The 27,618-nt window shown below is 39.0% G+C and overlaps 1 protein-coding gene across 2 annotated transcripts in view; it reads right to left on the bottom strand.

The window, feature by feature from the left end:
• Positions 1 to 22,343, bottom strand: part of LOC113155884 (urotensin-2 receptor) — a 34,361-nt gene extending 12,018 nt beyond the window's left edge. Inside the window, exons 1-3 of one of the 2 annotated variants that reach the window (XM_026350607.1) lie at positions 21,823 to 22,343; positions 19,936 to 20,651; positions 18,894 to 19,272 (exon numbers count right to left, since the gene is read on the bottom strand). In XM_026350607.1, the coding sequence (XP_026206392.1) occupies positions 18,895 to 19,272; positions 19,936 to 20,649 (1,092 nt within the window). In that variant the 5' untranslated portion in view covers positions 20,650 to 20,651; positions 21,823 to 22,343 and the 3' untranslated portion in view covers position 18,894. The remainder of the gene's footprint in view (positions 1 to 18,893; positions 19,273 to 19,935; positions 20,652 to 21,822) is intronic. The other variant, XM_026350608.1, reaches the window with a different exon arrangement.
• Positions 22,344 to 27,618: the final 5,275 nt, after the last annotated feature.

Below are 27,618 nucleotides of genomic sequence, written 5' to 3'. Positions count from 1 at the left end.
AGTTTAAAAAAAAAAAAAAAAGGATTTAACATAAACATACAGCCAGCTCCTATTTCTTCTGGTCTCTACAGGGTTAATTAAAAATTAATTCATTGATAAGGAGCGCGAGGGATCAATGCATACATATCGGTGTCAAATTAAAATGAACCTATGCCATTTGTTTTGCTTGACTGGTGTCTCTTATTGGTTTTGGAATCAGCAGCTTGTTTCAGACCTTTCAACCATATCACATAATTCCCATTTGCAGAGTGACTCAGTTGTTGTGGAGCTGTATTCAAACATTCCTTTGTTCTGAGAAATATTAGGACTTTTCTCAGTTATCTCGCCTGGCAATCAAACTGAATGAATTCACATTATTCATTCATTATTTTCATTAGGTTCTCTAACAATACAGTGAACTCCATCTGCAGAAAAATGGACTTTAGGACGTTCTATCGTATGCCGTTCTCAAGGTCAAGAATGAACTGTCAGGCTGTAGATTTATGAAACTGTGAGGAAAAAGAGATTGTTGCTAGGCTTTGTCAGACAGACGACTCAAGAGCATGCACTGAAATAACACGAACAAAAAACAACAGCGAGTGCAAATCAGGGTTAACGCGAGCAACTCAGTATTAAATAGCTTCCACTTTCCAAGAAGACGCTAATTAGTTGGATAACTTGAGAGATTGGTAATGTTACATAACCAAGGCCATGTAGGCTTGTTGAAAGCAATATCTGGTGATAAAGACGGTGTGATATCAAAAGCTCTGGAACAAGAAAGTAAAAAGACCTTTAGTGGGTTTTAAAATAATATAGAAGAGTGTCTACATTAATGGAAAGTTTGAACGAGTACAGCGCAGTTCAGTAACCATCTGATGAAGATTATGTGTTGTGATCAAAAGTTCACCTAGTGGTAAGATTTGCTTCTTGTCATTCGCTTTTATCTATAGATATAACACCTTCAGTATTGCACAATATCACAGGTTTTCTTTCACCTTCATAGCTTCTGTGTTTTATTGTAACGCACCAGCCCTCCACATTAGAAAGCTGATTTGTCAATCTTGTTAAGAGGCCCTTGTTGGAGCCCTTTGACCTAGATTTTTAGAATTATTTTAGACACTCTTCAGGGTCTCATTGTTAAAATAATGAATGAAAGTGCTGAATGAATGTAATGAATGAAAATGTATCATGCTGTACTGCGGTATGAATGGCTGCAGTGAAAAAACACAGCTCTATTTGAGCTGAACTATTTCTGGTGCTCTATGGGTAGCGATGCTGTTAAGTCTACTGGTCGTTTGAAGTGCACAGTTTCAAGTGGCTGAATGAAACTCTGATAATTTCATGCTGACAACCTGAGTGTGTGTGTTTGTGCGGCTGAATGTGGTGCAAGCATCTGTGATGTGTTCTGTTTGTGTATGTGTGCCTTGGCTCCGTATTAAAGAAACCTCTGTGGGGTGCTGGGGAATTTTTCCGTTAAGCAAACTGCGATGTCTGCCCCACCTTCACCCTGTGTGATCTCATTGTAATAAGCTCTGCATCTGTCTACCATCAGCCTCTCATCCCTCAAGCCAGCCTCCTCCTCCACCTTTGTCTCTCCTGCTGTGTGCTCGTCTCTCAATAGGCTCAGTCCACCTCTCACATATGGTTCCATCACGCCTAACTGCTTCAATTCACAACTTAATTCCAACGGACTAATCTATTTATCTGAGTCAGATCAAGACTGGCAGGCTGTTTATGAGATTTCATCAAGCCGGGTCAGACAAGAAACATCTAGTTGGAACACAGCATTTACAAGTCTATGTCTGAGGTGTAGTATGGTGCGTGACAACAGATTTAAGAGTACATACTGTATGCAAGGTTTCTGCAAAACGTGCACAAGTTTGTTGCAGCATGAGCCACAGTGTCGGGGAGATCTTGCTGTAATCAGCCCCGTTAGAGTCTATTAATCTCAGAAGGAGCTGGAACCTGAAGGGCCCTGCTGGCTCAGCGAGGTGAAGGTTTGCTGGCTGTACTTGAAATGTCCTTTGAATATGGCTCATGTGGAAAATTATTCTCGATCTTGTTGTCACTTGTTGCTGTATGGTACACTGTTCGTCCATAATAAAAGTCACACACTCTAATATTTCGTTGGACCGCCTTTAGCTTTGATTACGACTTGCATTCACCAAAATATTATTTCAATAAGCTTCTGCAATTTCACAATATTTATTCTCCTCCAGAGATGCATTAATTTTTTGCCAAGATCTTGTATTTATGATGGGAGAGTTAAAAACCGCTGCACAAAGTCTTCTCCAGTACATCCCACAGATTCTCAGTGGGGTTAAGGTCTGGACTCTGTGGTGGCTAATCCATGTGTGAAAATGATGTGTCATGCTCCCTGAACCACTCTTTCACAATTTGAGCCTGTTGAATCCTGGTTTTCTTCAATATGCCTGTGCCATCAGGGAAGAATAAATCCATTGATGGAATATGGAACTTGATCATTCAGTATATTCAGGTTGTCAGCTGACCTCATGCTGAACCTAGACCTGGCCAACTACAGCAACCCCAGATCATAGCGATGCCCCCACAGGCTTGTACTGAAGGCACTAGGCATGATTGGTGCATCTCTCTTCATAACAAGGCCTCAAATTTTCTCATCTCAATTTTTGCTACTTTAAAATCTCTGAATGTAGCTGTTCACAGTCATTTCCCATTGGGGTTGTGGCTTTATACTACAGGTTGTTTAGTTCAGTCTTTAAAGCTATAATTGTATGTTTTATTTTTTTTGGCAGTGGCACATTCAAAAAGCGACTTTCTTCTCAATGTGTGACCCCAATTAAATAAGACCTATGAGAAGAGAATTAAGCTACTGCATGGAGATGAATGGCTTCTTCAAAACACAGCTTCAGATCAGATATCATGTGGCTTAAAATGGACTTTCCACTGTTTCAGCAAATAACAAGCATCAATACTGTCAATAAGCTGTGACATCTACAAACATTACATAAAGATTACAGATAACAATTAAAAATCTTTTAGTAATCTAATAATTTTCAACCTGTGACTGATGTTGTAGAATATCCACTATGGCATAAATAAATACCCTGGTGACATCATTAGGGGGTTATTACAGCTACAAATCTTCGGTTTAAACCTAGAGGTAAGGAATTTCAGAAAGATGTGGACATTCAGCAGCTAAAAATGTGCTTTTTGAAGACTTTCAGTGTCGTGTGTTTGCTAATGAGCATATACTGGCATACTAATCAGCTAAACTAAGATGGTAAACATGGTAATAAGTATTTTTAGTGAAATCAGCACGTTAGCTCAATGCTAAACAATGAAGTGGCAGAGGAAGAGGACACACATAAAATACTTTCTATTAAGATATGTTAATGCTTAGTTTTATTCTTTATTTATGAAATGAAATATTTTCAGAACTTTCCTTTAACCCACACTAGGGACTCAAGCAAGAATATGTTGTAATATGTTTTCTTGTTTTTGTTTTTTTTTCTCTTGCCAAATTACTACAGCACCCTTTCCTTTCAAAGGTTACAGCAATCATACATTTTTATGAGGTGGTAATAAAGTAGTCTGTGCCATAGAAATGTAGATGTGTAGTTCATGAATGAATGCTTTCTGCCAGATGGTACTTAGAGTACAAAGAAAAACTGCTGTATGCAGCATGTGACTGTCCAACCCGTCCACTGGCAATGTCACATTTGTGCCTTGTGCCAGAGCCTGTGATGATTTAATTGAACTGAGGCCACAATCACACAACTCTAGATGTTTTCATTTCCACTGAGGAAAGCCATCACGCTTCAGACACACACTTTGAACGACTATGTTCAATTAATAAATTCCACAGGTTTTCAGACAGCAGCTTTCCACAGCTCTCTCTCTGTCAAAATTTATCTACCGCAAAGAAAAATATATCAGTGCAATGTGTTTGATTTGCACTGGAAAATATTTTATCCTGTTCCCACATATTTGATAGATTTTATTAAAAACAATAAGAGAATCAACACTAAAAATTGCTTGAGATAAATTATTTTCTACCTTCCAGGACACAAGTCTGAATTATTTTATTTTTTTTTATGTTATTTAAATGGGTCGATGACAGCGGGATTTAAGATCAGCATGAGCCTGAGTATAAATTTCTGATCTGCCTGTGCATGTGGGAAACAACGAGGGTGTGACCGTACAAGCTGTCTATTCCTGTGCCTGGAGAGTCTTCATTTGTTGACATGCATAATAATTTGCAGTCCTGGCCTTCTATGGACATGGGAGTCTCACAGCACAATTACTGCAATCTATGAGCGCAATCCGTGAGAAACAGTTATTCTCAGACTCTAATGGGTGATTAACATTAAAATATGCCCGATTATTTACTATCTAAGTCTAACCACATGGGCCTTCTTGGCTTCCACTACTTATTCACTCATTTACTTTTCTATTAAAGGCTTCTAGACTCTCTGGGGCTTTATTCCCACAAATGTCTCAATTACTCCTCCTCTACCCCCATCTTTCTCTGTTGCCTTCATGAGGTTAAAAGGTCGCCGCAAGTGGGCTCTGGACTTCTCAGGCATCATTTGTCTTCTCCCTGATTGGTTGAAGCTTCATCTATCATTGTTGCATTGCTGGAGCCCTTAATGTCAAAAGGGCAGGTTCATTTGTGTCACACACACCTTCCGCATCTTTGAAACATCACAACCAACCTCAGGGCTGGTTTGAGCACAAACCTTGAGCGTTCCCGACCTTGTTTAAGTGTCAATGCTTTGCTCTCTAAAGCCATAGGATAAGCTGTTAACCTTGCTTTGCAGCATATAAGGTGCTCCCTACTGCTACATTCTTGACTTAAATTTACCTTGACGGAAGTTTGAACTTCTTAGCTATAGTAGCAGCAGGACTAGGTCGGCGGTTCCTGTAAAAGTATTGACTTTGGCAATTCACACGGGGAAATATGAGAGCTAGAAATAAGGTGGAAAATCAAATAGTGAAAACTGATGGCTGTTAACATTGTAAAAAAATAATGATAATGCCAAACTATTCCAGTCACGTTGAATTTGTCCTTGTGGGACTGCGGATTTGGCTGGTATCTTAAAAGGAAACAAATATCCCTGAGCTATAGCCCTGTCGCCAAAATGCCTGCGCTGATGACAGCGCACAGTGAAGATATGTTGGTACAAAGATCATGCGCAGATACGGTTCAACAGAGCTTTCTTTTTGTTGCTTTTTCTTTGGAAATGTCTCGAGAGCCGACAGTGATGCTTGATTAAAAATTGATCTTGAATGTTTAATCTGACTTCAGTGAAGAGGCAAGGATCAGACTGCTGTTCAGAAAAGTTTAGGAGAGATTTTAAAAGCTAGAAACACAAGAATTTTAGAAAAAGAAGGGAGAATAAGTGCAGCAAGTGAAACAATAACTATTAAGACAATGATGAAATATTAAATCAGGGAAATTGAATCACATTAAATGCCAAATAACTAATTTACCATTTAATGAAATTACATTTCAGCATAGAAAACAATAGTAATTTAATAAGAAGCAACTTAATGCAATCATTTCATCAACACTGTAGTGCATTATCTAATCAAATGGGAACAAATATTCATGATGGTGGTGAATAGTGCTGTCTGACACTTCTAAACTCAACTGGGTTCAAATCTGGTGACTGCAAAGGCCATAGCATATGATTCACATCACTTTCATACTCAGTCATCTTCAGCACAGAATAAAAAGCACACACAAGGCTATTCTACATTTTCCAGTACATTTTCCAGTACTGTTTTAATAATAATTTAATTTCTTCTTTCATCTGATTATGATCAGCTTTTCAAAGTGACACTTTAAGCAGGATCAAGTGGTCAGGAAGAAGTTTCCGTTTTGTGCCTAGGTTTAGATCTAATGCTTTTCAGATGTGAAGCATGTTTCGCTGTTGTCAGCAAGTACTTTATAACGCTATTGTGTCAGCATTTACCCAAGATGCCTGTGTCAAATCTCCAGCACCTGCATGCCCCAAGGGTTCCAGGTTGTGAAAATCTTCCCTACCTGATACTAACAATGTGACCTTGTTAGTGGTTGTCTGCTTTGGCTCTGGGCCAATAGCTCTATTGAGACATAAACATATGATACTACGTGGTGCACGTTCAATAAAAGCAGCAGAATCGCAGTATAATGTCAGAGCTGAAACCCTGTGTTATTTTTTCCTTTATACACCGAGTGCAGACATATTGGATGTTTCTAGATGATGGATCACTTGATCCCTTTATTTGCTGATATAAGGTGACACAACATGGGCAATGCTATATTTGTATTGTGTCTCTGAGGTTTAAACATCATTGAAGCGCGGGATCACAGCGCAGTCAACTATTTTAGTTGTATTGTCAGAGCTGGTTATAGCTGTGCAAACACTTTAATAAGTTACAAACTGATATTTCACCTCTGCAGTTCTCCTCTGCGTGTCTGAAAAACTAATTTATGTTGGAAATTACAGAAAGAAAACACTGAATATCTTCCTTATTTATCCAAAAAATAAAACTGATACTGCTCTTATCTCTTTCAACAAACAAATACAAATAGGGGTTTGGAGATCTCACGGCACCAAGTGATGTGGAGAGGCAAAGGTCTCAGAGATAGTTCAACACCAACAGTCACAAAGTCAGCAAGTGACCGGTCCTTTCACTGTGTCTAGAGATCGAAATAATTAATGGAGCTGCAGCTGCTGCCATCCATGTGTAAAATTACACACTGTCCCATTATTTTTACACATTACACACAGCCCCTCTGTCAAATCAGAGCCTATAGATGAAACACATCATTTCATGTGAGCGGCTCAGTGGGATGATACTGTTGGTACTTTTTAGAAGTCTCAACATGGACTGTGATGCACATTCTGCTATTCAATATGCAGAAGAAAGACAACGTAGCAGAAACAGGCGGCGTTTGACATAACTGAGATGTTTTTCAGGAGTTTCTGAGAAGTTATCACAGTCAAGAAACAAGGAAACACATGCGATAACATTCTGACTCAGACCTTTACTTCCTGTTTCAGCAAAGTGATCTGTTGTGCTTTTCCTTTGCATTTATACAAAGTAATTCTGAATACATGTACTTTGTACCCCACTACTTGTATTCCATTATTATGTTTTATTTACTGTTTTTTAAACAAAAAAGTGGTTTTCTATTTTTTTGAACTTATGAAAAATCCATTACAGTATTGTTTATACATTATTAACAATCCAGATGGCATTTGCTTTATGTATGTGAAGAAGCTCTGCTGCAGCTATTCACCTGATTGATTTTCTGTGTTTGATCAGGAAAACGGAGTCACATGGGACAGCAAAATTGTGATTGAAAACAGGTCCAGCAGTGCGGTGAAAAGAATTCAGCGACAGGAGAAGGAAACTGGGAGCACTTTGTTTCAGTATGGCTTAAATAATGCATCCTCCTCATTTAGAGTCTTTCTGGTCTCATGTGCATCAAACATGCCACTGCAGCCAGGGAAAGGCTGCTGAGGTATAAAGGTATCAGGTCTTAACCCTGCCTGGCCTTGGGGGAAGCCACTTCTGCAGAATGCTGCTACCTTTAGCAGCATCCTTTGCCATGATAAATAATGCATCTGTTTCGACATGATCTCAGCGAAACTTCACATTCTTGGACCTGTTCCAACCACGTGATACCTCATGCAGACAAGCAGCCAAGCCTCCAGAGGAGTTTCTTTCAAGGACAACACAGGCCGCCTTTAAAGAAAACGTGGCTCGTCACAGCTGGAGAAGGACAGGTGTAACTAATAGCATTATGAGTGGCTGCATTCAGGTGTGAGTCCCAGACTCGTGCTGTGGCTTAGAAGGACAAGTAAAAGGCATGGAGCCATTATGCTTTTCCTCCTACAACAACTCAGTATGTCGACCATTGAAAAGACATAATCTGCTGCTGGAATAACCCTTTACTCATCTGTCTTCCTGTAATAAACACAACAGGCTATAGTTTACCCAATTTTGGATGTTTTCACATTGTCAAATGTTCCTTCTCAGGGGGCTGTGGCAGCGGTGGAGTGAGGGACAGATGGAAACCATTCTGCTTAAAGTTGAAGAGGAAGTGCCAGTTGTCTAGAAACAAGGACAAAGTAAAGTTCTACTTTGCCAACCCACACAACTCTTGAATGCACTTAAGGTGCTTAGGTAAAGGTAAATATATGTAAGTCCTGCAATTTGAATCAAAACAAGCCTGAGTCATAGCTAAGGCACATCTGAACACACAGATTATAACCTTCAATGTACATAACTGCAGGTTTCCCAAAGGTCTCACAATAGATTAGATTTTGTTGTTCCGTTGTTGTATCAGCCTTTTGATTCTGACTCATCATTCTTTGCCATGTATGAAGTGGACGTTCATCCTGCTGTGAAAAGATGTTTGACCCCCTCCTGATTTGTACTCTTCTGTGCAAGTGCTTGTGTTAACTTAAAACCTATAGTGTCCATGTTTGGTCATTTTTGAATGTAGTAATGGATTTTTGCCTAAGTTTATTATTTGTATATGAAGTGGAAAATGTAGTGTTGATGGAACATGTGCATGTCAGTAACATCAAAAATGTACTGAAGTAAAAAAAATGCTTGACTTTGTCATAGTGTTTTAGTGTTTTCTGGAAGAATGGAAAGTGTAACCATAGCGTGTATAAGGTTAACAAAACCATTTAGTCACAACTGTGCAGAATCATACACCATCCACCTTCAGTTTGATCAGTGGTGTGGTGAGAAAATGGGATGTTACAAATGTTTCCTGTCAGGGCACACTACTTATCCTCCATCAATTAGATCGATGTGTTTAGTTCTTCTAAAAAGTATATCACTCATTTCATAAGGTCAGTTCCCATCCCAGGATGCCAGCCTGAGCATAGTAAACTGATAGCTCTGCAGTTCCATTTACTGTTGATATGAGGCGCAATAATAATTCACATTGATTGACACCACTGCAGCGAGAGTCTTCACAGTTCATCTAACAAATTCTGTGCAGAGGTGAGGGAGAACAACGGAAAGCGAAAAGAAAAATGCTAAATTTTGGTCACGGTTTCCTGCACTGGAACATTCTGTAACACCTTCTGCTGAACTATCATCATTTTTTTTTTTTTTTTTTTGTGAAATCACACAAACATTTCCTTTAGTAGAGAAGGATAAGAATACAAAGGGAAACAACAGGAAGACAAAGCAAAAGCCAGATAGAGAATTTAGAGGTTTAATACACCAGACGTGGATTAAAACCAATGAGCACAGGGCTGATGTTAATGTCCTGTGTGGCACGTCCCACTCTTTTAATGCCACCTTGGTGTGTGTTGCCAGATTGTCCACAGACAACCTTTTTTTCTAGGTTAAGAGGAGAAGTATGTTTGCACAGCAATTGCAAGTGTGCACAGCCGAGGACCTGAAGACTTTAAACACACGCAGCTGCCTTGGGTCAGTGACATGATTCAACACACACAGACACACCTTGATCCTTCTACACAACGCAATTTAAATTCTCCTTAGGTTCATCCTCAAACATCTCTCTAGTTCATCAACGTACAGCAGCTTTTTCCTTTTTCCCTTCTCTATGTATCTATATTTTGCCCCTTATGTTCTTTTTACATCATACTTTGTGACACAAGGAGAGAAGAACAAATCAAAAGGATCTCACCTGTCTACATATTACTGATAATATGTTTACAACACTCCCCGCCTCTATATATTTACTCTTCTTACAAGTATGTCAGTTTTCTTCATTTTGCCTGTGGAAGCTCCAGATGCTGCGAGCAGTGGCCAATAACACATTCTGAAGGGCTTAGGGCCATGTAGGCATTTTGTGTGCGACAGGAGAATTGGGGCTTAAAGTAATAAGAAAATGATTTACTATCACTGTGTCTGGTTGGTTTGCCTTGTCACTAAAATTTTTTCCTCGACAGCTCGAGGGCTGATATGTTTTCCTTCTGCATTGTGTCATGCCATGTTCCACTGATGTTCAGCAAAGTGTCTGCACACGCGGCGGGCGTACAGAAGCCTTAAGGCCAGCCTTATCTCTCTGATTGACACCCTTACCAAGGCTGGCTTGCCAGATGGGTGAAGTGGACAAATGGCCGTTATTATTATTAGAATGTTAGAAAAAAGTTAGTGAAGACAGACAGATAGTTACGCTTTACCTTTTAGAGTACATTTTTGAAACGCTTACAATCTGATATTTAATACAATAGAAGATCAATGTGAAACAAGCAATTAAAAGTTTGAGGGTGGTTGAAAATGTATAGATACCAGTAAATTAACTCATAATAGTAGCTCGGTTTTTGGCCTTGTGGTAATTTTGTGTTGACCTAAACAAAGGCATTATTCAAGGTTATCCAATTAGTCCTCTAAAATGCAATTTTACTAAAGAAGTTTCAAAATCACATTTGCAAAGTGTCTCAAGAAGACGACATCGTTAGCCAGCATGCAGATGACGGCTGTTTTTCACAATTCAAAACTATGATAATGTTGTCGCTGGTAAATATACGAACATAATTTTACTACCTACGTACTTCATGTCACAGTGAATAAACTAATTCTCCACAATAATAAATCTGCTTTAACATTACATATTTCATATTAAAATTGATTAATTTGACAGATCTCAGAGGAAACAAGAAATTAGTTTTCTGATATATTAGATGTTTCTGTCATTGAGTTTTTTAAACTTGCTAATCCTGAAACCATTCTCTCTTTAAGCTACAGTAATAACTTTATATTGCAATTTCATATGAAAGTGAAAAAATGTAGATAGCGGAGAGCTTCATAAACATTTAACAGCTGTCTACTTAAAAAGTTACTAAAAAAATCAACCTAAACCAATTTAATCAGGAACTTGCCTTTAAAGCTGTGAATCTTACCAAAGAAGTACAATTAAAACAAATTGATGATTATGTGATTACAGCAAATCAACAGCTCTGTTTGCAGCAGACTGCCCAAGAAAATAACTAGTACAGCTAGTTCTGGTGGTTCAGTTCAATTATTTTTATGTAATATTTTTTATTTAAAATCTTGCCTGGACTGTTTGCCAGAAAATGTTCCCTGAATCTCAACAATGGAGATAAAGAGTTGGCCACAGTTATGAGACTAAACATGTTTCGCATTTTGTATTCATTTTAGTCTATTGCATGCTCACACAGTGCATATTACTAAATACATAGTCAAACTAACTGAAAATACAAAAAATGCTGGATGCACTATTCCAGCACAGGGAATGGGCTGGTTTCTTGATTTCTGGGCCATTATCCAGGAAATTGCTGTCTGTGAGTTTTATAACTTTAACATCTATATTCAGATATGATGAAATATTTACAAGTTTAAGTGCTCAGAGCAAAAATAGCTTCTGTCAACCTCTAGAGTTTTTTTTTTTTTACCATCACCTTCTGCCTGCTTACTTCACTAAACCCTGCACTAACTGTCATTCATTCACAATTCACCAGAGATGTCTGGCTGGAATCTGGGGGAAAAAACTAACATGATGCACAAACTTCTTAAAATCAAGTGTTCACATATATGCACTATAATCTGACGAGGGTATAAAAAAAAGTGTGACCCAAGACAAGCCAGTGTTTTATCAGTTTAAGAACTTTCGAAATGAGGGTTAAAACATTAACATGAGCCCTGCTGAGATAAGAGGGCACTCGATCAATCTCAGTCTCTGTATAATCTTGTACAGCAGTGGTGATCGAGTCAAGGTGCTTATTGATTACATTGGAGACTAGCCCGTAGCTATAGCAAGCAAAGCTTCCTATTGACTATGATGAGAGGAGAACAGCAATTCCCATTTCCAATTTCCAAAATGAGCCAAGTCAATGTGATCAGGTTTCGCATATATGGTCCGGAGATCAATAGTTCTTTCACTGACATGAGTGAAAGGGAAAGATACAATGTGTGTATGTGTGTGTGTTTCTGTGCAACCTTTACAGCGATGACCTCCGCTTTATTCTGCCAAGAGACCTCAGTTCAATGCAATTACATTTGGCAGTCGAGATAAACGCTTCACGGCTAAGATGATAACCACGTTTTCCATCAATATTTCGTGCTCTGGCGCAGCCTGTGACAGATGAGGATGACTGACGTGTGAAGACACAAGATTAAAGCAATGGTAATTAAAGATGGAGAATGTGCGCTCTGTGAGGGGATGATATTTTTAATAGTTGGCTCTAATGGCGGTCAAGGCTTCAGTCGCTTAACACAGTACAAGGGTCACAATTTGTGCAAAACTACATGTAGCATGAAAACACCATGAATATATACAAATCGGTGTTATACACACCAGAGGTGCCATACAGGTGGTCTGGCCTGTAACATTTTAAAAATAGAAACATGTTACCAAATTGATCATGAATACCTGAAGGGTTGTATTGGCTGAAAATATGAAAATATTAATTTAGAGCCTTGGATTTTTGTAATGAGTAATGGTAATCTGTTATTAGCTAAAATAAAGCCACCTGAGCCTGCTGCTGTTTGTGACAGTTCAGATCGTCTACACCCCAATGCTAATAAATCAGTTGTCTATCTTTTCTCTTCTTATTAGCATAAAGCAGTGCACAAAATATTCAGGTAACAGCTTGTCATATTAGCTGGCACAGAGAGATTTCACTCATATAGCGGGACATTAACAGGACAGTCACCACATCACGTTGCACATCATATCAGTGGTTACTAAGTAATGTTTCAGATTGACGTTTGACATTTTGTTGATACCAGATAACAATCTCTGTGAGCCAGTGTCTGTCCAGAAAATCACAGCTATATGATCGGGTGACATCAGGATGTACAGTATTCATATGATATCAATGATTTTAGTTTTTAGGTGGCAGACACTTTTATCCAAAGTGAGTCAACAATGAGGAAAGCAAAAAATCTGAGTCAAGTCCATTAAAGACCTGGTTGATCACTCTGTAAGCAAGGGTCAGGGCTTTGACCCTGATGCGGGCAGCTACAGGAAGTCAGCCAAGAGTGGCATGACGAGTTTGCTTTTAGGCTGATCAAATATGAGATGTACTGCTGCATTTTTGATCATTTGGAGGGATTTGAAGGTGCATGATGGTAAAGGAAGACACTGCAATAGTCAAGACTAGATCTGAGCAGAGCCTGCACAAGAGGTTAGGTGGTGTAGTCCAAAAGGTTGGGTCTGGTTATTCCTGTTGTTGAAAAGGGCATATCTGAATTCCCTTGAGACAGAGGAGTGTGGTTTATAAAGCTCAGTGGGTCATCCATGATCATCCCCAGGTTTCTGATAGGTTTCTGGCTGGAGATAAGTAATATTTAACATATCAGTTAATTATCATTTAAATTCCCAGCACAGCTCTTTATGTGAAATAATGACCGGACATTGATGTTAAAATGAGGAAACATAGCTAATGAAATAACATTCCAAATATTAAAAGAGTTACGTGCATTCAATTGGACTGACACAGGAAAATAGTGTGTGTATTGAACAAGCACTGAACCAGAGGAGTCTAATAATTACTTTGTTTACCTGTGCTAATTAGAATCAGTTGGGTTACTGCACACGGCTATTTATACTTCTACTATTTTAAAAATGATCAGCATCAAAAAATCATTTGTTACCAAGATGTTATGCAAGAAACAGCTAATGATGTGTAGAGGCGAAGAGCTCTCTGGAGACCTTTGCAAGAAGATTGATGAGGTACATAAGATAGACACAGGTTGACAACTGATGTCTGAACACTATTGGAGCCATTATCTACAAGTAAAAGAAACATTAAATGGCCATCAACTGATCCTCACAAGATCTGACAAGGCAGTAAGAAAATTCAAATAAGATTCAAGTGCTCAACCACGACCTGAAAGCAGCACATAGAGTTGTCTCAGTAAACACAACTGACATTGCACTCTGCCAGGGTTTGCTCAAAAGACATTGAAGAAAAGATATGTTTAAGGTTATCTGAACATGTTTGAAAGAACAGGCATAGGAACCTGAAAATATGGTGGTACAGAATGGGAGTCTATCTTTTTTCATTATATGTAATATTGGTCAAAAGAATCTGTGGCTATCGACCAAGACAATGAAAATGAGACACGAGTGGACTTTCCAAGTGGATGATGTTCCAAAACACACTGAAAAAGGAGACTCAACTGGTTCCAGACAGATAAAATAAAGATCTTGAAATAGATTAGTCAGTCACCTGATTTACACATATGAGTAAAGAACCAAACATAAAGATTCTAATGTATCCCGTGGCCTCTTACCTTAGAAATAGTATTCACAGAAAAAAGCAGCAGTGGTGGTTCGTGTAGTTTTTATTCTGTCTGTGGAAATTATTCGGATGTAAAACCACAATCAGCACAAGAAGGGTTGAACAGCAAACAATGGTGTTTTGAAAATGAGTCATGCATGGTACATCAACAATCTAGTAGATGTTGAAGCATTTCACAGAGGTTCATCCTGTAAGGACTGTAAAGGTTCATGGCACAAAGTAGATGTTGATATGTTTCAAACCCTAAGGAGATCACCCATTAACCAGTTTATCCTCTGAGAACCACGATTCTTCAACACATTTCTAGGCAATACACCCAATAGTTTACCATAGAACTATTTCAACAAAGTTGGAGACTGACAGACCAATAGAGCCATCGCTACACCAAAATCACTAGCTTTGCTTAAAACTCCATGCTTGAATTTCTCTTTGCCATTCACTTGGGTTGACGAAGGTTTACCTCATTTCTTTTATTTCAGCCTGGAGGCAAAAGTATTTACCTGGGAGCACAACCAACATTAATTCCTACAAAGAGACTGCAAGAAAAATTGATTTGATTAAAATCCTCAGTTCCCCTGCTGACCTATTTTCTCCATTTGTCTCTACCACAATGAAAATCCAAGATATACTACTGTGCATTGAGAACACACTACATACGGTAGAGTTCATTCATAATCATATTGGAAGATATTATACTGTATGTGCGACCATGTAAAACACTCCGGCTGAAGTGTTTAGTTTTTAATTCAGACACTGTTCTTGTAAACCTTTTATTTTCTATTCAGTTGCTGTAGCAGTGTACAAAGTTGCCATTGATGGCAACAGGCAACAAAAAACAATATAAAAGCAAATGAACCACTGTCTCATTGTCTCTCATCCCAGCTCATTTCCTGAGACACTTTAACAGTTCATTTCATCGCAGACCTGAGTGCGTGAGGAATATTCATCCTTTATATGTATGGAATAATTAAGCGTGCCCTTACTGCTGCAATGAATATTAAAACCATGGCCTTATAAAAGTTCACGTGTTCAACAGTAAGCGTCCAAAACAATTGGTTCCTTCCACTTCCTGTGTTCACCGGCCTGGGCAATGATTACTACAGAGCCTGAACTGTGTTGCATGGAAAATTCGATACTATCAGTGTATTGTCCAAAGCAGCAGCGTGTTCTTATCCAAAGCAACTTACAAGTTCCACTTATACAGAATGAGCAACTTGGGGTTCAGTGTCAATTTGCATGACCCGCTGACTTTTTCAATAGCTCATTTGTTCTTAAACTAATCCTCTACAGGAGCTGTGATAATGCCTCTCTGAGCCAGCCTTTGTTTGCACCATTTTCCAACAATTACCAAACGAGCAGAGCAGAGCAAAGTGTGATGGACGAGGAAGATGCTGGTATCCTGCGATAATCATCGATACAAATCAATATTGAACAGAATTTTATCTGTTTTTATGTTTTTATTAGCCAAACGTGTATCTACACTAAAATAATCTTCATAATAATCTTTATCATGTACAAAAAATCTGTGCTTCTCTCTCTTCCTGTCATATAAACCACAGTGGCTGTAATTCCATAGCAGGGCGATACAAAGTCAATCTACAAAATCCTTCACAGTGAGGGACATGTTTAGACCATGCTCAAGTTGATGTGTTGCCAGATTTGTAATAGCTGTAAAATCAAACTCTCCAGGGTGCGTAAATTATTTATATGTCATTATGATTAAAAGCTTGAACTGGATGTTGTTAATGGTACATTAACCAAAATCGACTATTTCCCCTTGTGTTTAGTTTTCAAAGCACATGAATCCACATTGAGATTGCTTATTAGAGGTTGTTTGAAGCAACAACTTTGTATTGAATGATCAGGACATAGGAAGAGAGTCTTCCGTGTTTAATTTATACATTAATTTACAATTACACATTTAAAATGTAGGCCAAATTGTTGGTCGATTGCATATTAGCTACCGAGGAACTGCATTGCTTTACTATGTGAAGATATTTACTGCATTACTTTCATTTTTCAGCCCATTGAGTCAATAGTACAATTTTTCACTGCAAAACCCTTCACACACTCTGATGGATTAATCTCCAACTCCAGCTGTTTCCTACTCTAAATGTGGGCTAATTAGATGCCAACATTAGTAACCCAGCTAATTCCCTACCCTGGGCTGCTTCTTTCTCTAACATAGGCGGGGTGCCTTTAACACGCTGCTGGTCAGTGATTTTAATCCATGTACTGCATCTGGGCGCTTTTCCACCTTTACCCCAGTAATAATTAGGCCTCAAATGACCTACTGTGTTTCTGCTCTGTTCCCTGATCCTGTCATTTTGAAATCCAATAAGTTAAACTGCGGAGGAGCCCAATGTTATCCTCACTAAACAGACCTTGAGGCAACACTTTGGAGCTACTAGGCACTAGTATCCTACTTTCTTGTTAGCGTCCCAGACCAGTCTGTGCACTGCTCACACGAACACATCCATCAGTCTCCTGTTAGGACTGAAAACAAGCTGACCTCCAGAAACTTTAGTGGAATATAATGAAACTTGAATTACTAATCTAGATCTTTAGCTAGATGAAGTGGTTTACAGGAGCCTTTAAAGTCATGCCATTCCATATTTTGCGTCACAGTCATTAGTTAGGTGGTGTAACTACTTATTTCTAAATGTAAAGAGTAACGCAATACTGCCAACCAATGTGTCACTGCTCAGCACTAAAAATAAGAGTGGTTATTACACACACACACACACACACATAGAGTAATGGTCTGGTAGTGGTGGAGGTGGTGAGTACACTGGAGACACATGTGCACCAGTGTCCCATTCTGTGTGCCTCCATGTGTGCAGGCACAAATAACCACATTTGTGAATTATGGTAGGTGTCACTCAGAACACTGTATTCCAAGACTGAGAGTGGTAATACTGTATTGTATATGACTCACTGCTACTCTCTCTCTGCAGGCAGTAATGGAGGGTAAAGCACTGCCAATATGTTACTGCAAAGTTATGAACAGGGTGAATGCAGGATTTTCCCTCTTGCGGGATGAAACTAAATGAAAAGGAAATTTATTGTGGAACATAAAATTGTCTAGTTTTGTTGGAAAAATTATGGGGAAAACACAGCGCTGTCAAACTGGACTTATTCACGACCCTCATTCTGAAAGTATTTACGTATATAGTTACTAAACTTATACTTTAGAAGAAAGAGAATCATGTGTTGGTGCTCAGCTGTGGCAGATATATGGCTTTGATACCTGACTCTACAGTATGTAGCGACTCAGTGGCAAGTGTGTGTTCATGTGTGTTTGTGTGCAGGTTCTGTTTCCAATTGCCTCTGCTGCGCTGTGATTTTGTCCTGATTCCTCGGTAAGCAACATTTAAGATCTAAAACCCATTTAATATATGAGTCAGCCATGCAGATTGGAAGAAACATGCACACAAAAGATTTTGGTTTTGCAAAATGTGGGACACTTAGCAAAGATTATTCCCTTGCCAAAAATTCAAACAATCAAACTTTATATTGATTCCTGACTATTATAAGTGGTAAATAAGAAACAGAAATAGCACAGCTAATACTTGTAATGACTGAATGGTAAAAACTGTTCATTTAAAGTTTTGGTACTGTGTTGATACAGTGTACAGTGTTTTTTAATAATTTGTGTTTGTGATTATGTTCTCACTGGTCTAGTATTAAACTGACTTTACAAAACATCCACCAAATATATCTTGCTTTGACTTGATTGAGATGGGGCAAAATAATAAATACTTGTTTTTTGCGATTCCCCCTGACTTTTAAACTGGTTAGAGAAAAGTCCAATTCTAACCAAATACAGTATTATTCAAATATTATAATATCCCAAAGGAGCACACTAGTCATTAAAAACTCCACAGCTCGCTCATTATGGTAACATTAAAATACTGTTAAGCCACATGTTGAAAGGACATCTGCTGTTGACAGTGCCGACAGACAAGCTCACAATGACGCCATGATGCAAACTGCACATTCCCATAGATGCATCTACCAACTGTCAATCATTTACCAAGTACTAAGCTACCAGTTTGTTTCTCTCTAAGAACCACAACACAAGCTGATTATCCTAATTATTATTTGTACAAAGCCCTTTTATGTTGAAAAATGCCTGCCACTCTGTTGGACTGTCAGAAAAGAAAACCATATTTTAGCTATTTCCTCTTCAATAAAACAATATTTTTCCACATGTATATATATATATATATATATATATATATATATATATATATATATATATATAAAAAGACAGAGTTTCCTAAAAGGTGGACATTTAAAAAAAATCCTCACAGTGTGGAAACAGGTGGCAACATTTTACATTACACAGTAAATAATGTTGTGTAATAATAATAATTACATCAGTGTGTTCAATAGTACAACATACCAGTGTAGAACCATAGGAAAAAGTATTTTTTTCTTCAATAGTAGTTTATTTAAGGGAATAGGTTCGGGAACCATCCGAATCACCCATGCAATCAAATATTTGTTGTTACTGTAAATATCAAGAAGCACCAGGTACCTCCAGGAGATACAGTAGACACCCAACATGTTCGCAGAGCTTAAAATCAGTATTATTACTGTATTATATCACATAAGCCATCAAAGCCAAGCTCTTCTCTGATAGAAACTCCCACAAAGTTGCAAAATACCTACCTTACAAACTGCTGTTATGAGCTCGCAGAGAGGCTGTATGTGTGAGCATGAAGCTCTCGGTACACTGCTGACTGCTGGAAGATGGCGACCTGCGTGGTGAACGCTGAAAACGGCTCCTTCTGTTGAAGTAGCCGCCAGCTGTCCAGGAGCGCTTGTGCTTCCTCAGGTACTCCTTGTAGTTCTTAGTGAGCAGTGTGTAGAGGAACGGGTTGATGCAGCTGTTGGAGTACGTCAGACACGTGGTCAGGTAATTTATGTTGCGTTTGGCTTTGGTGGAGAGTGGGAGTGAGGGATTGAACTGACCCAACAGCTGCCAGATCCAGAATGGCAGGAAACATGCCCAGAAGAGGAGCACAATGGTAAAGATCAGGTACAGCACCTTTAGGGAGATAAGACCACGGAGATAAACCATTAATGAGATGGAGATTTCACTTGGCATGGCCCCTAAAAATGGCCCCTTAATGTGCAATCCAAAGAGTTACCATTTGGAAACTGGGGGTCATTTGGATTATGGAGAAATAACATGTCTTTTCAGCTTAGATGATTCGAGATACTTTGAGAGATAATTGCTCATTGTAAAATCTGAAAACCACAAGATCAGATCAGAAAATATTTGGGCTAAAGTTATGTGTTTCGACACCAATGAATTCTACAGAGTCTGGTCTTTTTACATTCTGTCATACATACACACTACAAGTGGGCAGTGCTGTGGCTAACATGCAGCTTTTACGTCAAGGTTAAGATGATGTGGCTTGATCCACCTTAAAACTGAGTTGTAGCCTGAGTTGTAATTGTAGTGCTGTCCATATCTCTATAGCTCTGATAGAAGAGCTTATTTGTGTCATTTTGACAATTAACTTGAAGACTTGATATTGGATTTTCATAAGAGAGTTAAAACATACATAATAATAATAGTGAAAGTGCAAATATGTAAAGATGACTGGTGGGCCATACCAGTCATCATCAAAACACCATCAGAAAAGTGTGTGTAAAATAAAACCACCTGTGTAGTATAAAAAACATCATTCTGTGATGCACTGACCTTTTGATTGGGGAGTTTCTTGGTCTGTTTGAAGGTCTCCGTCTGTGAAACCCAATAGGTTCGTGCAAGCTGGATGTAGAGATAACCAATGATCAGTCCTGGGGCAACAATGCTAGTGCAAAACAGGAAAGAAATGTAAACCTTGTAGGATAGTGGGGACAAGGTGGACTGACACATGGCCTTGTTGCCGACCATCATTAGCTGAATGCTCACGATCATCGGTAGAGTCAGTATCAGAGAAGCTGCCCAGACCAGTACAGCAATGGCCTTGCGGTAACTTTTAGAGCGCTTGACGGTGTCAAGTGGCTTGAGCACTGCAAAATAGCGCTCAGTACTCATGACTGTCAGCGTGAAGATACTGGCATGCATGGTCAGGAAGTCCATGCTGATCAGAATCCGACATCCTATATCTCCAAAGTACCATCCTTTGAGGAAGTGTGTGCAGACTACGAAGGGGATGGTGAGAAGATACAGCAGATCTGCCAGTGCTAAGTTGATGATGTAGATGTACATAGAAGCTGCAGTCCTCATGGATTGGCACATAACCACCAGGGTGTAGATGTTCCCAGAGATACCAACGAGGCACATGATGGAAAGGATGGTCCCAATGGTAAATGTGGCAGCTGAGTCTTCATGTGAGTTCAGAGGGGAGTCGGTGGCATTGGCACCCCTTTCCACGAGGACCCCTGTAGGCTCCATGGACACTGTGGTCATCTCTAAATCGGTGGGAACAGAAAAACAAAGAGTGAGTGACATCTTTACAAAAATAAATTGATGTGATCTGGCCTCTAAGTTGGACTTGGTCTTGGACTGTTATGTCCTTGATGTGGATGTTTGTAAATGGGAGAACATTTTTATAATAGACCTAATTTTTATTATAGACCTTGAAGGTTTCCTTTACCTGTTAAGTTACCTTTAAGGGTCAGTCTAATAATCTAATCATTTGTAAATTGTTCCTCTGAACTCTTACATAGTTGCAGAGATGACTAACTCACTTAAATCTCTCATTTTACTGACACAGTAGCTCTGAAAATAGCTTTCAGTTCATGTGTGTTCCATTAATCTTTTCATTTGGAATAGTACAAAACACCATGAAGTACAATATGTTCTTGTAAGGCTACAGAAGTCTTTCCAAATTGGTCATGAAATTAGATGGACAAGTTTTGAAATATTTCCAGTGGTTAGTATCTTTATCTCACCGCAGGCTTTAAAATTAAATGTGGCACAACAGTTTGAATTAAATGTGAGCAATAGTGCCACAACCTGATCTAAATATAGCTCTGGAACACATTCAGAATGTAAATGTCAAGAAAATATGAGGAAGGTAAAGGTGAGGTCAGCTTCTGAAGGTTGCATTTTCATTGCTTGATGCAGATAAAATCAGCAAATCTTACAGTGCAATCATTTCTGATGGAAATGAGAACTACACTTATTGGTTGATATTCCATCTGAGCATTATTTATATCAGCAGATTTTCTGAAGGCTGATGATGAAATGCATCCTTACTCTGAAGGTACACAGGCAAAATGATGCAAGTTCTTCTCGTGACGAGAGTATGGTCAGAAAATAAAAAAGCCAAGTGGATCAGAGTTTAAGCAGCTGTTGAAATAACAAAAATAACTTTTTAGTCAGTCCTAGATATCCCCTTATCCAAATCAAGCTTTCTCAGTGATTTCAGGCATAAATCAGTATGAAACTATTTCACTTCTGCAACTCAAGCTGTCCCAAAATCTGTTAATATTACTTTGCAGTCACCTCTAACCTCTAACCAGTCTGGTATGCTATGAAAAGTACTACAGTCCCTAACACGTGTATGCCATTGTATCTTCATGGATAGTTACCAATCTATCTGACCATGCATGTGAACTATAACAAACACAGTCTTACCTGGACTGCCTACCTGGACACAAGGGTTCAACACTCAGCTACAGTTCCATCAGTCTTCCCTTGGCTCACTTTGCTCCTCCAAACTTCACACTTAGCTGCAAAATTTCTGCACTCCATAAAAGTCCCAACAGATCCGAGAGGTGAAACACGCAGGTGGAACAAAAGAAAGAAAAGAAACTCTACGTACAGCAGTCTCTTAGGAGAGGGATAACCTAAATGAGTCATCCGCTACAACAAAAACCCTCCATTGTTGACAGCGCCTGAACCAATCCAAAGTGTGTAGATTTAAGGAATAGGTGCACTGACGGGAGCCTTAAAAGTTCTCTTCCATTCCCTCTATCTTGTGTGCACCTTGGTAGCATCCAGAGTCTGGATATCAGCTGTGACATCGGCAGCACAGAAATTTGATTAAGAGGAGAAAATCTATAGTAAAAAAAAAAAAAAATTAAAAAGAACATCAATGAAACGATGAGGAGCAGTGAGGATCACATAAAGCTACAGCTGGTTACGGAGAATCTCCCCTTTTGACTGAGAGTAGGATAGAGAGAGAGAGCGCACCAGAGGTAGAGAGGGGAGAGCATAAGGAGGAGAGAGAGAGAGAGAGAGGGGGAAGCGCACTGTGTCTGAGGCACTCTCACGCTAAAGCCCAAAGTGGGAGGGAGGAGACGAAGAGAACAGGCAAGAGGGAGGTATGCAGGAAATGTGTTCTGCTCTTGCTCTCTCTCCCTAACCCCTGTGCCATCTATTTCCATGCAGCGGGGGCGTGTGCCACTAACTGATATGCAACACCGGGACTTGAGACACATTACACACTGACAGGAAAGCCCTGTTGACACAAACAGCATAAATCAGTAGCTAAAAACACAGCCTGCCTATTTGTTCCATCTGATTTCCAGTATCCATTATTTCAAAGGGTAGCGGCAGGGTCAATGTCACCTACCACTGCAGCAATTCTCCTAAGCACAGCCATCAAACATCATCTGCTGCAGGAGGGGAAGGTGGGGATCCAAGCTGAGCAATGTCTTTGGCCTTCTGTCGCTGCAGATACAGGCCAGAGGACAATGAATTAATCAAGCTGTATAGTAAAGACTTGTATTTCCCAGAGTACCTGTCCTTACTGAAACAGATATTTAAAATTTATAAATGCATATGAATTAAAAAACATACTGTATGTGACTGCAAAAAAAGAAGAAGAAAAAGAAATCTACTTTTCATAATATGGCTTAAAAACAGATTAACAAGTTGTTCATCTACAGGGACTTGCACAATTACGTTAATTGTTAAATTCTTGGATAATACCAAACAAAGAGTCTGGAGAAGAAAAACAGAGAGACGCTGTCACTCAAAGACAAAGAGCAGACGTTCAACACATGGCGGAACTCATGTTGCCAACTAGAGCTACAGCGACATGTATTATCTGCACATCTGCACAAGGTCTGTTTGGGGGGATATAAACAGAGACTGCAAAAACAAACAAATGCGTGCACGTGGAAATAATGCAAGGTGAAATTTCAGCCTCTAAACACCTTCATCAACTAAGACAATCCAAGTGAAAGAAAACAGTGCAGTTTCTGTGTTGTATCAGCCCATTTATTTGTTTAAAAAAGGATTCAGCAACAGTGCTTCTTAATGTTCATGGGGTCCTCACCTTGAAAATACACTATAAACATGTAACATGTAAAATATCTATTAAAACAATAACAGTAATACAGACCTTAATGTTATCCACACCAATGAACCATCAAAGAACCTTTAAAATACTATTTTTTTAAAATTTGTGTCCATCAAATAAAAAATAAATTGGTGCTCGCATAAATGGAACCCAATAAGACACAACAATTTCTTAAAAGACATGTTATTTCAACCAGGTTTGGATATGTTCAATGACTGGGGAGCTTCAATGCATTTTTTTATGTTTCACAGAAGCAGCAGTACCAACTGTCTGAAACTATGATACAATTTATTACATACAATTTATTCCATTCAGAGGCAGCTCTAAAAACGAAATTACTTTTATCACAGTGACTTGCTAAATTGCAATTTCCTATAAAATGACTAGAATAATTTTTGTATTTTATCAGGATGTTGCAAATGGGCAGAGAATGAGTGTGGTGGTTTATCTCGCTGTCTCCTCCTTGGCTCCAATGTGGTTGGGTTGAGGATTGGAGGTGGTCAGTACATGTGCAAATGTATCTTTAAACTGAACTGAAAATACTGAATCATCCCTATCACTGATTTTGCAGCATCACTATCAGCTTAGATGTGACATATTGGGAGACAAATAGAGTATGTTACTTTATACTATATATATGTAGAGTAATATACTCTATTTCTAGAAAATAGGGAGAAAAACAAGAACAATAAAAGGAAAAAAAACAGTCATGATAGGATTTTGATCTTCATACATAGAGGTTGGGAATTGAAATATATGTGTGAAAAAGTCTTGCAGCCTGTATCCTGATTTAGATTTTTTCATTTCAAAACAAAAATCTGTTGTCCTGTAAAGTACATGATGCTGAGCAACAGTGTACAGGAACACCTTGAGGCGATTTCTTTAACACAAGCGTCCACTTGGACTCAAGGATGAACTGATTAGATTCTGATAATAAAGTTTTCAACCAGTTGAGGCAGATGGCCGCCATTGGAGGACCATTTAAACTGTGATTGCTTAGATGACAAAAAAGCAGAACTATAAGTCTATGAGTGGAGTGTGCAGAACAAAATCACTCATATCAGCAAAGTGATTAGTAACTACTGTGGCTTGTTAGGTAACTTAAACAAAAAATTCAGGTCCTTCTCGTAAAGCGTTCAAGCGGAGCTGTTTTTTCTAACACAGGCTACCTCCCAGTGGGCAGCTCGCAGCCATCGTTTAGTTTAGTGGTTCTTTTTTTGCTCTTTTAAATTGCTATTTTAATTAAAAACAAGACAGCAACCAAGAATTTGAGCCAAACTTTTGTTTGTCTGATATGAATCACAGAGAAACTGCAGACGATGAAGTCTTTGTAGATAAAAATCGACTCCTTTGGCAAGAAGAAGAAAAAATATGTTTTTGGGGTTTTTTTTCAACTTGTCACGCTGATAGAACAACTGGTGATTAAACAAATAACAGTCTGTGTGTGAGAGAAAACCCGATGCACACATTCCCAGTAGGGGGGTCTTTACTAGGGTGCAGATAGAAATTAGAGTCAGTTAAATCAGATTTTTTTTAATGCATTCTGTCGTTTGCCACTTATCTAATTACAGCTTGTATGCAGGTGGACTAATTTAATGCAGACACAGACACTCAGAAAGGCCTTTTATGCTCCTCTATATACAGCTGTCACCTTTTTAACCCCACAGGTCAGAATCTCCTTTTCTATCAATAAGGTCAATGTTTGTTGCAAAGGACTGAACCACTAAAGAAGTCAAAAAAACAAAACGGTTTGAAACAGCGTTCATTTAATATTCATGAAAACTACAGTGTAGGATTGAAAAATTAGAAGCTGGTGGCACACATTTTCTCTTGTGACTGAATTAAATGTGAGAATTTCTCTGCGAGCAGGCGTAACTAGATGTAAACATGGCAGAAAAAAAAAACGGACCAACTTCTCAGCATTCTTCACAAACAATTGAAAATAAATTGTCGACTGTTATGTCATTTCCCATTGTTTTGGGAACAAGCATGTGTGTGTGTGTGTGTGTGTGTGTGTGTGTGCCTGAGGGCTTATGTATTTGTAATGCAGTTGGATTTTTCATAGGTAAGTCTGTGGGATCTTCCAGAAACTGATGCTTCTGCATGTGTATGTGAGTGTGTGTTTAGAGGTCACCCTCATAAAATTAGAGATGATCTTTACAGGGATTAAGGAGCATTGATCAGCAACTGTTACAGCTAGATCTGGTCTGGATAGCTGCTGCTGCATTTACACAGTAAATGATGCAGCGCAAGAGTCTGTCACAGATTTCCACAGTCATAAGAGACTTCACAGAATGACACCCACTTCCACCTCATTAGCTGCCACTCACTCACACAATGGAAAGAAGAAAGGGAAACAGAGAAGGAAGAAAAACACGCACACAAATGGAGATTGTGCATGTTTAAGTGTTTTCTTTTTTTTTCTAATCTCTCTTTCTAGTCCACTGTAAACCGAAATTTGACTTAATGCATAAAGCATAATGCATGCGTGAGCCTGTGTGTTTTACGACAGGTGCATGCTGGTCTTTGCTTCGTTGTGCGAGAGAGCACAGCATGCATAACGCACCCTCATTCAGGAGCGGTGAGCAGCAGCAGCGCTGCAGAGACGGATCTCTGCTCTTCATTTGTTCTGAGTAAGAGAGGATAAAGTTTGTCAGTGTAGCTGACAGAGAGGAGAAGAGGATAAGAAACAATAAAACAATGGAGGAATACGAATAGGACAGAGTTCAAAATGAATGCACATCAAAGAGACTCGGCCAAGGTAGAACAAAATCCCAAGAATAAAACAAGGACAATAATGACATGGAGAGTAATAATAAAAATGGGATTCTCTTTAGTTCCCTCGCTGCATTTGTATGGAAATATGTTGCGTATATGTTATTTATATGTTAAAGTATTATGTATACCGTTATAGATAGCAATGGATCGCTGAATAATGGAACCTAGGGATGTGGTATAGATGGAAAAAAGCAGAGGACCAATAACTGAGCCTTGCAGGACACCAGTGGAGAGGTGGTGAGAGTTAGAACCTTGAAGGCACATGCAGACAAGCAGGTCTTAAGCCAGGCCAGAGCTCTCCCTGTGATGCCCAAATCAGAGAGTGAAGCCAGGAGGGTGTGGTGGCGCTGTGTCAAGGGCTGCAGATACTGTAGGTCAAGTAAGATTAAGAAGAAAAAAACGTGTAGTAATGAGTAGTTCTCGTAATTATGAGACACTTTGTTCTTAACTAATATTTACTATAACAATCATACCTTAGTAAAAAGTTGGTAGTGAGCTTGACAGAAACATTAACACTATACAGGGATATATACCTTTATCCATATCCGCTGACCAGATTCCATACAGGTTTACATATGGATTGCATGTGGCTTAATTGGGACCTAGGTTTCTGTAAAGACATTTAGCAGACACTTTAACCAAAGCCACTTACAAGTCGGTACAGTGAACGTGAAGAGGTCTTGCCTAAAGACCCCTACTCGAGGGGGGTCACAGCTGGGATTTGAAACCCAGTTTTCCACATGGGAGCTGGTGATGTTACCACTACACTAACCAGCTGCAGCCCCTAACCTTAACTCAGGGGAGGGCGCTACATGTAAAGGAAGTACTGGTGCATAAAACTGCAAGCGGGCAGAGATTGGAATTACACTGGAACATTCAAGACGTCACAAAGTCAGCTTCAATACATTTCAAATGTATTAATTTTTTATTCACAAAGCTTGGATTAGCTACTGGGTTTAGCCGCCCCAGATGACTAAATTGACAAACGCTGGTATACAAATGTGGCTCACAGCATCTGATTGCAGAGCTTAACTTGACCACATGGTGTCGCTGTTGCCTCCCACAGAGTAACACACTTTGTTATCTCCCCCATCTTACTAAAAACTGCAACTTTTCATTTAATTTGAATTCTTTGGCACTTTTGAAGTGTAATCTCTAAATGTTTATATGTTGGCATGTTACAGTTTGAACTGCATGTGTCGGTGCTGCTCATAACGCCACCATGTATCCAATGTTATCATTCAGCTGCGTGTGTGTGTGTGTGTGTGTGTGTGCTCAGGTATTAAGATTGGTATCGAGCACAGAATGTACATTTCTGGTATCGCCACGTCGCTACTCTATAATGA

Source organism: Anabas testudineus, chromosome 19 (assembly GCF_900324465.2).
Source record: "Anabas testudineus chromosome 19, fAnaTes1.2, whole genome shotgun sequence".
In the NCBI taxonomy this organism is placed as follows: Eukaryota; Metazoa; Chordata; class Actinopteri; order Anabantiformes; family Anabantidae; genus Anabas; species Anabas testudineus.
This window is presented reverse-complemented; position numbering and strand designations above follow the sequence as displayed.